Here is a 12,110-nt window from a genome sequence, read left to right on the forward strand (position 1 = left end):
ATTTATCTGACTGGATACAGTCATCTGCAAAAGATGTTGCGCCTAAGTAAGACACAAAAATTTCAGGCACGATCATATTTGTAGAGTTATAGAGATATTTTTGAGGCCTTCGAAACATATTGCAAGTGACAAGTACAGAGAAGATAGCAAAATCGTCATTTAGCAAGCAAACCCAGTTTTAGCAAACCTTAGCCCATGGTCGAGATTCTTGAGCTCTTGTTAACTTACAACAAAACTCATCGACAGTATGTTTATGAAGATCAGAGAAGTAAGTTTGTACGAAGCAGATAGCGAAATTTTTTTTTCTGATGAACCAGTTTTAGCAAACTAAGGTTTGCTTGGTCCATGGTCGAGCTTCTTGAGCTCTTGTTAACTAATCGCTCGCACGCAGCGGTTATTTATCGGTAGCCGAGACGTCCTCTGATTTAAAGCCTCAAATTGCACGCTGCAGCCCGCTTCGATTTAACTTCGTGTACAATCAACACTTCTATATTTTATGTCTGCGTGCTGTGGTGAAGTTATTAGGAACTAGGAAGATGTGGAGCTTTTTATCCTTAGCGATATATTAGAATGGGTCGATGTTAATAAGATTTTAGTTTTAGGCATACTCTCCTTGTATTTTATGATCATTCTAGAAACAAGGGAGAGTTTTTTAAGTTACATTTTATAAATCGCATGACATTACTTTCATGATTGAATTAATAAAATGCCGTTGATTGAATTCTCAGTCCAAATTAAAAGCATTTTTAAAACTGACAGAGCAATCAACCGCGGATTTTTTGCCCTTTTTAAGCTCGGGCCAAACTTAGCAATTAAAAGCATTAAGCAACCGAACGTTTGAGACGAGCACTACCGTATTACGTTATAATCCGGGCTGAGCCGAGGATCCGACTGACGTGCGATAAGTGGTGCTACCGAGTGGCGCAAGCAACACGACCAAAACTCGATCCAATAAGTAATGCGATGCGCTCGCGTCTATCCACTTCCTCACAATTAACATAGCAGGAAGCTCGGACTGTCATTAACCCGTCAACGCTACCAACTGTACCGAAAAGCATTACACGAATCACGGTACTCACCGCCAATATAATTAGGACTCTGCTTTATAAATACAAATAAATAAAAGGAGCGGTGCGAGGTGGCAGCCAGCAATTACCGAGGCGTTCGGGCAACGCGGCGCGCTCAAATTGTCGGGCTGTCTCCCTGACTAATGACGCCACAATGCCAACCGTATCATAAGCATATTTAATCAGCTAGCTTCAATATTTGATATCAGTAACATATGTTTGCATAATTTGTTATTCAATGACTTTTTGCGCCCTCTTTGCTGCGAGCGGGTTTAATTTTTGAGGAGGCTGCAATTACGTTTGAGTCCTCCCTAATGTGAAGTTAATGCGCATATATTAAACTGTCATTCGCTTAAAACCAATACAACTCGCGAACCTAGAAACGGTGGATAATTAGTAATATTAGTAAGAACCGTAACAGCAGTCTGAAACGACCAAAATAAGTAAGTATCTACGATATACTTGCCTATAGGATTCTACAACTCATGGGTATTAAAAGTAAAATTTTCTGCAAATTATGTAGAGTGTGGTACGTACACTTGAAACCATCGTACGTCACTTTCGACAGTTGACATACCAATTTGACGGTGTATAGCTAAGCCCGTGCTCTCGAGCACGCATCGCAATCGATTCTCCTCGGCGCGTGAAATCGAGCGCTCTCGATCGATAGCTGATTCGATTACCGCCCTACACTATTCTATTAACTATTCGAGTATCACACGGTGATTAGGTAAGCTAATAAAGGTGATTTCGAACGCTGTTCAGTTTTTTGTTGTTTTCTTGGGCTTAAGTATTACAAGGTGGTTTAATGTAATAACTATTTTACCTCCGGTGCTAAATATTTTAACAAGCACGCGCACGGCCTTTAATGATGAGTCTCTAAAAGTATTGTTTATACCAAAAGATTTATATGCCACTTCGCTTTGGACTCAAAAATGCACTGAATCCAAATAATTACCTAATGGCTACGATTGCTACGACAAAACTCTACATCAATAAATTAACTATCAGTAAGTATCAATAGATGCAATCTAACATACAAAAAACGGTCACCAGTGCAGTCGAATGCAGTTCCGAGAACATAAAGAAACATCAAACCATATTTTAACAAGTAAATAAAACAAGTTCCTTGCACTCCATCATTAGAATTTATGAAGTCCGTGGCTGCCTGTTTCCTTGTTATTAATATGAACATTAATGCTGTCCCAATATCCTCCCGTAAATGTCACCGTGGCGCCTAGGCAGGTAGACCACTGAACTATAAAAACACCAACACAAAACATTCAATTCTCTATAGATGACTCAGAAAAAAAACATTTAAAATTTATAACACCTCGCGCTACCCGGCCACTGGTATAAAAATGCTGAGAATTGTAATTTTTCTTACAAAATTTAGTGATATGTCAAACCTGTTCGACGTGGCAAATAAAAACGTACGAGACGAGGGTGAAAAAAAAAGAAACTAAAGACTTCGGGTTATTGCTAAAACAAGGGAAGGTTACCGTATCAATCAAGGCGTTGACAAAAGCCTTTTTTTTCTGTTGGCTTGAGCCTGACCGTGGGATGAAAAAAGGGTCGATGTTTATGGAAATGCTATAAAAGAGGCTTGAGTGGCTGCAGCAAAGGACCCCACCTATAGCTTCGCAATAGATAAAATTGAAAAAAATCTGTTGAAAAAAATAGGTAACATGTTTGCATATTTGCTTAGTGCGAATCTGCTTAAGTAATTTTCGCTAGAGTGACTCAGAGAATATTTTCTTCATTACGACCTGTTTATACCTACTGGCCACGACCAAACTAGTTTAGACCAAGGAATATCCTACCGAGAATGTTCCCAAGGTAAAATCGGACAGGCCGACATTGCACCGCGCACAGGCACTACAGGCAGGTAAGCAAGTGCGAGAATGGTAAAAATGCGAGTGCACCCCGCGGAGCTAGCCGCGTGTCACTCACTGTGCGGGGTGGCCGAGCCGAGGGAAAAAACCAACGTCATAATTCTAAAAACAAAAACAAACCACGTACCCATCATCATTTAGAATTATTTTATTTTCTAACAAACATTTTTTGTCATGTCAGTTTAGCAAATTATATGCCCCTTCGTCATTATATATATCGATATTCTCCGTCACGGTCGTGACATATAAATGTGTAAGAGCAACATTATTTACTTATATCGATCATAGTAGTAAACTACACGAAATCAACACATCAAACTGGTAGTAATCCATAACAGCAGTGACCGCAAAACGTGCGTTGAAATGCCCCGCAAAGTCAACTGACATGATATGAGTCACTTAGCACTCTGTGCTAATAAGAGCCCTATAATGTCCCCGTGCCTTTTCGCGTGGTCCGTAATAGCCATCGATATTCATTCGTAAATTTGCACGATGATATCGATATTATGAACAATTGTTTCACACATTTATTTTGTTCAGCCAAAAGAGGCAGAATGGAATAAATTAAATGTCCTCGGTGTCATCGATTTTGTTTCGCATTCATGGCCAAATAGAGTTTTGCAAGCGGCTGCATTTGTTCAAGAAGTTGATTGAAAGAGAAAATTATTACATATGACTGAAGATAATAAGATTAATAAGTTTGTAGGTATATTATTAAAAATTGTCTGTGTCAATTAGTGCAAGTGGGACTTGCGATGGCTGCGAATGGTTTTACATGTCTAATCATATTCCAAGGACATTTTCTACGCTTCCATGAACTTCTAAACGTGCAAATATCCTCAGTAGAACATCAAAATGAGGCCTTTTAAATTATTTATACAATGTAGAGTAGAGCCTTTGACTTGGGCCATACCTACGAACAGAATTTATTCTCGGGCGCGCGGTGATCGATGGCCGCCGAGACTTGTCCCGGCCACCGAGACAACACGCTCAACCGAATACTGTTCCCAAATTTAAAATAAATACCGTGTTCTAAATTCAAATTTTGTTTAATTACTCACTGAACTCTTCACTGTATGTGTTGTTTTAAAACCCGACCAGTCCTTTAGCAACCACAGACAAAATATGAATCATAATAGAAGATAAACGTTTCGAAATTAGCATTGCAAATAATATAGATTTAGACCGTTTTTTAACCAACGACAACTCAGTAGCTAACACTGTCCGTGTAAACATCGAAAGTTTCCGCCCATAAAATAAATTTGACAGTAAGATTCTCAACAATGAATAATGACATCATAACGATTATAAATCAGGCAGACAGTGTGGGACCGACTTGCGTCAGCTTTTAAGGCTACAGAATTCTTATTGTAATAGTTTATTTGGCACTAGTTGGGGCTCTGCATGCCAAATAGGAAAGTTCCATGACCGCCTTCGCCTCGCGTAGTATTTTAAATTCAAAGATTTAGTCCCCACCTACCGAGTTCCTAAAATTTGAACGAGCAACTTTACATACTGATAAAGCTACTAACGTGTGTAAGTCAGAAGAATCTATAATACAATGATTATGTGCGTTAAAATCAACACAACATGAATAACAGCATATTGCCACTAAAAAATGAATACAAGATTATATATTACACTAGTTGAAAGTCGAGTCCGAAACGGGCCAGTAGCCTGGCAAGTGCTATCTCCGACCATCTACAAGTGAAGCTGGCATTTTCGCTGTACAAATATAACTTGGGACGTGTTCCCAGTGTTCTCACGCGTTCCTTTTTCTCCCGGGAGAAATATTATAGGACATAGCTCGTATTGCATACCTGGCTTTATGGTCCCGGTGCTGCGTTTTATTGCCCGGTGGCTCGGCGAAGAGTTCGCACTATCCGTTCGAGCTACCAGCCACGGCTATCATGCGATCGCGCCTTATTATCTTAATAAGCACATGTTCTAATGTGACAGTTATTATGTACGGCTATTCAAATGAAGTAGTACTCTAAGGTCTAGTTTCATATATATTCTAAATATTTGGCCAGCACCAACTTGAGGTTGTCAAAATAAATTCTTTAATTAGTTCCTAATAAGCTTATTGAATTAACAAAATACTCATTGACAACCCCATCTGTGTCGTGACTTTGTAATTATTAAATTTAAATCATAGTGTCTTCTATATCCATGCTTATAATTTGTACCTCACATGTAACCACAGTCCACAAGAACATATTCAAATGAGACCCTGTCACTTCTTCACTAAATTACTTTCGACTTCTAATTACTCGTGAAGCTCATAAATATTATAAACCAAATTAACGCTTATCTTATTAGATTATAATTATTTTATTAGGTGCAACAAATAATTGCCCAACGAGCATGTAAGTGTCGCGTAACCGTTTGTATTGTGGGAACCTTCAAAATGGAGCCAAGTGCAGGGAAATTGAAGTGAGTAAATAAACGAGATTAGGTGGATTCTGTTGTTCTAAGTTGGCCGCATTGTCCAATTAGGTGCGTGGACAAGGTCGCCGTGTAATGGCAGCCACTAATTGCCGTGTACTAGTTTTGGACTTTTAATTAATTCTCGCCAGCATGTGTCGACTGACGCAACGATACTGTTAGATATTTACGTTATTAAACGCAGTTTTACCGTAATTAGTGAAGGTCGACCTTATATGTTACTGGCCACAATAACTTAGATGTCAAAAAGGGAACCTACATTTTCAATTAAAAATCCACGCACTATTTATGTGGTAAATAGTGCTATCTTAAAGAAGTAATTCAAAAGGTTATGCAGGCGCTCAGTGACCGGCGCGAGAATGCTTCAGGATTAGCTCTTGCACTGCATCTCTCCGGGAAGCACATTGTCTCGCATTTCCCACATGAAAATAAAAGTGAGAATTCAATCTCTTCCAAGCCTTCAACGGTACCTCTCTACAGTACGCTGAGTTTAAATACCCGCACCGACATCCGGGTAGCCGTGACTCAACCGTCCAACCGAATAAAACCGTTTTTTTAATTCACATTTTATAGTTGAAATGTAAATTAAAACGCAAAACGCGGTTGGTTGTTTAAACCGGTGTAATTTAAAGAACCATGACGAGTGAGTACGAGAATGCCAAAATAATGTTTGATACTGTCATTGAGAGTCTGAGCAGAGGGAGTCGGTCTGGTTGAATGACGGAGATGGTGCAACGTACAACGGCCATTCCGCTAGTTTATGTCCGCGATGCGAGTATTAAGGTAAATTGTACAATTGTGCGCACGGGCCAGTCGTTAGCCGCGGCCGCCGTGCGGCCCGCCGCGCCGGCCGAATGTCGCATTGTTTCGGCTTTATGCGTCGACCTCAGATTAGGAGTCTAACCGCAAGATTTATGGCGGTCATGGAGCTAGGCGAGCGACGAACCTCGACGGTTTTCGTCGAAACGCTAAACTTCTTACGAGCCCAATTTGTGGCGTTTAATGCGTCGTCGTGCCCGCGTGCATGCCCCGCCTTTTTATTGGCGTCCCGTAACAGTAAACATCACCCATTCCGCCGGCTCGAACCGCCTTCTTGTACATAAGCGCGATTGTACGAAGATAAACGCAGTTTCTGAGATCCTCGTCCGATACAGCTAGAGTTGCTAATAGAAATGCAAATCCTCGACACTTCATTCAATTTGTAAGAACGCACTCAAATCGTAATTTGATTACAGAGATTTATGAATAGTTAATGACGGGTTTTCAATTTTCATATCTGGGTGTCGAAATCTGCCAACTCGAGAGGCTCGGGTGGTAAGGGCTTGTACACAAATTGGTCGGATTCTTACACTCACCAATCTTCGCTTGGGCTTGATGAGGGGTCTGTTCTGTCCGTTCATCTTGTAGTAGAGGCCGCAGGCGTTGCAGAGGTAGTGACCGGTGCCGTCGCGCCGCCACAGCGGCGTGCTCGTCGCGCCGCAGTTCACGCACTCCCGCCCCTCTGCCACACAACACACACCATTAACCACAATAACACACCTAAAGGAAATTCAGGAAAATTACTACATTTGAGAACGCCTTGCCAAAAGTACGCGCTTAAATGGGCGGTTTCTGCGATATGTCATAATAATGTTCGAATTCCGGAATCTTGATTCCCGCCATGAGCGAGTGTATTTTTGGCAAGCCTACTATTTGTGCTTCGTTATGGGTGAGAGAAGAATAAACTAGATGGTGAATATTAATTTAAAAGTAGTGTCTATTCCGAGCAAGTTTTTGCAATTAAATTATGTACTTATTGCCTTAATTTGTCACTATAAGATACAGATAACTACTACCTAAATACTTTGAAATAATACTTGTAATCTTGTAGTTATGTAGGTACTTATTAATAACGTTATCATTTATAAAATAAATAATTAGAAATAAAGACACACAAGCAAAACAAAAACCAACACCATGAAAACCAAAAATTTTCACATAAAGAACAATATAAATAGTAAGCAATAACACTGCAAAATTAAAAGAAACTCAATGAAATTCAATATGTTAAGTGTTTAGTGAGTGATTTACCTGTCTCCTGGCAGGCTGGGAGATGAGAGAAAAAAACACATTCAGAAACATTACCAATCAAATTTCACTAACAAAGCATGCAGACACTTATTACGCTAGGAACAAGCATTTACCTCTTAGACAATAAAAGTAATTGCAATTTACAACGAAAAGTAAGTAATATATTCAATTAACCAGGGAAAGCGTACCGTAATGCCGGAGGAAAAATTCTATCAAGATTTTTTACACGCAAGGAAAACAAGAGAAAGTTACACTTAGCGCGCGCCGAGCCGAGCCGCGCCCTTCAAATGCTCAATATTTTTAGTTTCCGAACGCGTCACTTAAATAAGTAAAGCCACTCAGTACCTCGTTTTATTTTTAAATTATTTTATTTATCAAGGCTCAGGCCAAAGGTAACTAGAAATCGATCCTAAAATGGCTGACCAATATTAAATGAAAATGGAACAAGTAAGAATTTACGTGTTATAAAATAATTAGCATTTTGGAAACGGCAATAACAAAAGCTAATCGCTATAAAAATAAATGATGTTACAAAAATGTTCGAGAGCGTCTAGCGGGAAACAGAGCGGAACCAGAGCCATAAGGTAATGTATGTACATGCTGATTTTTCGCAATCTGTGTACGAACACGTCTAAAATAATATTACACTGAAGCATAACATCTCATCCATTTGTTGTTAATCTATGATGAAACAAGCTCAACGCTATTAAACTCATTGTTTTCACAGCACAGATATCTACTGAAGCATGGTTTCTCAAAATACCTACGGATCAAAAATGACTCATGCCCACTTACTATTTAAATCATGCATGAAATATTTACATTTAACCCCCAGGATGAGTCACCCTCCGCGGAGACTGTGCAACCAGCTTTCTTTTACGATTTTAGAACGATTACCACCAAAACGAGCAAATGTGGGTACCATATTTACATGGTTAGCGAGAGGATGTGTTCACAATATGGGATGCACGCGCCCGCCCACAATCTTTCTCTAAACTCGATTACTCGATCGATGATTTACTGCAATCTAATTAAGAATCTCATCTCGTTACTCTCACGTCCTGTACGCAAGTTCACATATTTTATAATAATATGCGATGAAACGCGCACAAAATGTAATCTGACCCGGCATTGTGCGTACACGTATAGCCAAATCAATAAAGTCACATTCGTATGTTTACTAACAGACGGTAATAGATTCAATGATACAAGTTTATTGCCCTACAGATTGTATCGGCAGATCGTATATCGGTAGATATCTCTATAATAACATTATGTATCTAGATCTGATTATTCACGTCGGGACAGAGAACGATCCTCTGCATAATTAATATTCGTAAGGACGCGCAACGAGAAGGTGAAAGTGACCGAATGCGATAGAAAAAATAAGTTAAACGAACCGAGAATGGTTTACGAGCTTTAGGCAGAGCAGCCATTCATCTTTTTTATGTAAAACCAGATCACAACCGGCAATTAAATCGCCCGGACCTTATCGAAAACTTATTGCGATCGAACCGACGACTCACTTTTTGGACTAACCCTTTATTTTTTTGTTATTTGTGTCGATAAAGCCTGTAATTTGTTCCGAAGATTGTAATAAATAAACACCAATAACGATTATTAGGAAAAAATAACAGGATATTACACGGAACGAGAAGTTTGATGTTAGTGTTTCTCGCTTTGAGACTGATTTAGTTGAATAGTAACGTCTCTATTTGGTAAAACTATGGTCGTTTGTGAAAGTCGGCGGCCGCGGGCGCGCGAGATTTACTGCCGCCTGCCCTCATGGCTCGACATTACACGTATTATTAAAGAGAGCAGTATTTCTGATTAATTACCCTCCGATTTAATTGTCCAGGCCGGTTCGATTGGCTCAATCGTCACGATAACCGTTTTTCGATCCGCTCGCATTGTAAAAGTTACGTCTTTATTTACACGGTAATTGAACTGCCTTTCGGCAACAAAGCATTGAAACCTGTTTTTTGGCAATAAAAAGATAATTGACCGTTGACCTGATGTGAAAACGCACCATCCCTATTATATCTGGCAAAAAAATAGTTTTAGCGAAATCTCCAGTGTTTGTTCAAAATTAGAATGCGGTCCATTCTCTTTATTGCGGGGAGTGACGGCGGTCGTGACGCGGCCGCGCTACGTGACCGCGATAAAAGATTTTCATCTGCCATATTTACGTAGCAGAGTGGGCGGTTTTTATTTTTCAAGAGTCTCCAGACGAGCGTACTTCGGCTCGATGTTTTCACACGCCCTCCCGCGTGGGGAAAACACCGAAAACCACGCAGCAGTTTACGAGAGCGGCCTCGAGTGATGTTGACCCGGCGGCTCCGGGTGCAGGGAAAACCGTCGATGCGTCCCCGGCGCCGCCGTTACTCCTCAATAAAACGCCACAAAAACTAGTCTAGTTTTATAGCCACGACGTGTAGTAGGGTAATGTAATTTAAATGAAGGACTAATTCGCTCCCGTGTACCGTGACGCGCTCTTGGCGCACCGGCCCATCAACACGTAACGGTGAAGCTATTTTGCATACAAACCATTACATTATTGCTCAAAACTTATTCTTTGTTGCGCCAGAGAGGCTGTTATTATTAGGCCTTAATTACATGCCCGTATGCAAATAGGAAATTTTAATGGAAGCCAATGATCTCGAGTGAGGCCTCTCCTTTCATTAAGCATTAACGTGGCTGGAAATCCTGTGGTTTTTCTTACGTTATTGGTCTATTATTATATGAACGATAATTGAAATTTGCATGTGTCTTCGTGCATGCAAATGAGAACGAGGGATATCTCGTTCAAGTTTTCTTAACCACGTCGAGCTCATACGCTGGGCATGTACCTACTTAGAAAAATCTATTCATAAACAGGTCTTGTAAATTAGTTTTATTTAACCGTAAAGTTATGTTGCTATTACGCTTAGAGACCCTGAAGCCGTAAGTACTCGTACATGCTTGATCAACATTGTAATTCTCTTCATTAGTTTGATGATGGTTTGGTCCAATAAATTTATAAAATACTATGTTATTGTGGCGTAATGAAAATTTTATATAGACCTCACGAGTCTTCCTCGTCAGATCACTATAGCTTGCTCCACATAGCTGAACTCCTTTTATTTTAAATTCCGCCAACTATTATTTATAGAGGTACAACTCTTTTTTTCGAGAGACTGTCCTGATGTAGCTCTAAACCGGGACGAATATTGGGGAAACCTAATATAAAAAGAGCTAGTTATAATTGGTACGTTTTTAAACGTTCGCAATGTTTCCCAGTCGTCTCTGACTGAAGGAATGAAGCCATTTTTCACGTCCATGCGCCCGGCCGGACGATATTTGCATTCGTTATTACGGTCCGGAGATAATTACGTGTGACGAGCGCAGCGCTGCACTGAACCCGGGTAATTACCGCACTGCTGCGAAGCTACTGCCGAACAGAATGAGTCAAGTTCTCTCGTGAGTCTTGTGACTCGGATAAATTCAGTCTACCCTCGAAGAAAATTATACAGGGTGAAATAAAAAAGGACCGTTCAAACTTTGCATACTGACTTTTGAGGGCATAATGAACAACTTTTATTATAGGACCTATGTTGAACGCGCGAGAAAAAATTGGCTGTTCCATAGAAATAAGCGACATCATGACAGTCGAAATGTATGAAACTGCCAAATTTTTGTTTTGCGATTTCAGCATTTGTCCCATAAAGAAAGTTGTTCATTTTCGTTGACTTCAAAAGACACTGCAAAATTTGAACGGTCCTTTTTATTATATCGCGTATAACTAAATTAATCAGAAGATTTATCCCAATTTAAAGTTAAGAAACTCCTCGCCTCGCACCTTCAGCACGAGACCGACCTTACGCTGAAACAGATCGATATTCAGTTGAGTCGGTTTTGTCCTAAAGATGCGTCTTGTTTGAGTCAAATCAGAACTAAAGTACAAAGTTCGTCTAGACCAGCGGTTCTCAAACTTATTTTCCCATGGAACCCTTTAAGAAAGTAAAACATCTGACGGAACCCTTAAATTTTTTTTTATTGCAATCTTTATTTTAATAAGCAATCATGATAGTAAAATCTAATCACTAGATTCTAATGTGAGGTATTACATGAAGCAGTTTTTTTTATTTTTTAACAATTGGTGAATATTTGGTTTTATGGAAGAGAGTTGAAGTTGCATATCAGGTACCCAAAATTCACACGGAGCCCCCAGAGAGGCTTTGCGGAGCCCTAGGGGTCCGCGGAGCACACTTTGAGAATGGCTGGTCTAGACTAATTTTGCACCGATTTGAATAAATTACAGGAGAGAAGTGTTTGTGTTTGTTGAGTTAGCTTGATCTCACTATATTGATATCAATATTTGACAAAGACAATCAATTTGTAACACTACAGCAGAATGATAACATACGACCTTATTATTTAAATAAGGAGAGTTTACACGTCTATTTATTCTCGGTATTTTCGCAAACGTATTCCATGCGCTGCGCAAAGCGATTTCACTTCTAGCTTCTAGGTGTCCTATTAACGATTAGTTTTGCACCACCTAAATAGCTATACTAGAGAGAAACTAGTGGATGTGATAATTTATTGCGCCAATCGGTAACCAAAGAAATGGTTACCAGATATATCGTTA

General features: G+C 39.7%; 1 protein-coding gene across 1 annotated transcript in view; it reads right to left on the reverse strand.

Annotated features, from left to right (window-relative positions):
• LOC125226203 (GATA-binding factor C-like) overlaps positions 1-12,110 on the reverse strand; it is a 94,824-nt gene that overhangs the window by 39,592 nt on the left and 43,122 nt on the right. The window contains 1 exon segment of the mRNA XM_048130121.1: positions 6,760-6,911. Coding sequence (XP_047986078.1) covers positions 6,760-6,911 — 152 coding nt within the window.

Source organism: Leguminivora glycinivorella, chromosome 5, assembly GCF_023078275.1.
Source record: "Leguminivora glycinivorella isolate SPB_JAAS2020 chromosome 5, LegGlyc_1.1, whole genome shotgun sequence".
Taxonomy (NCBI): domain Eukaryota; kingdom Metazoa; phylum Arthropoda; class Insecta; order Lepidoptera; family Tortricidae; genus Leguminivora; species Leguminivora glycinivorella.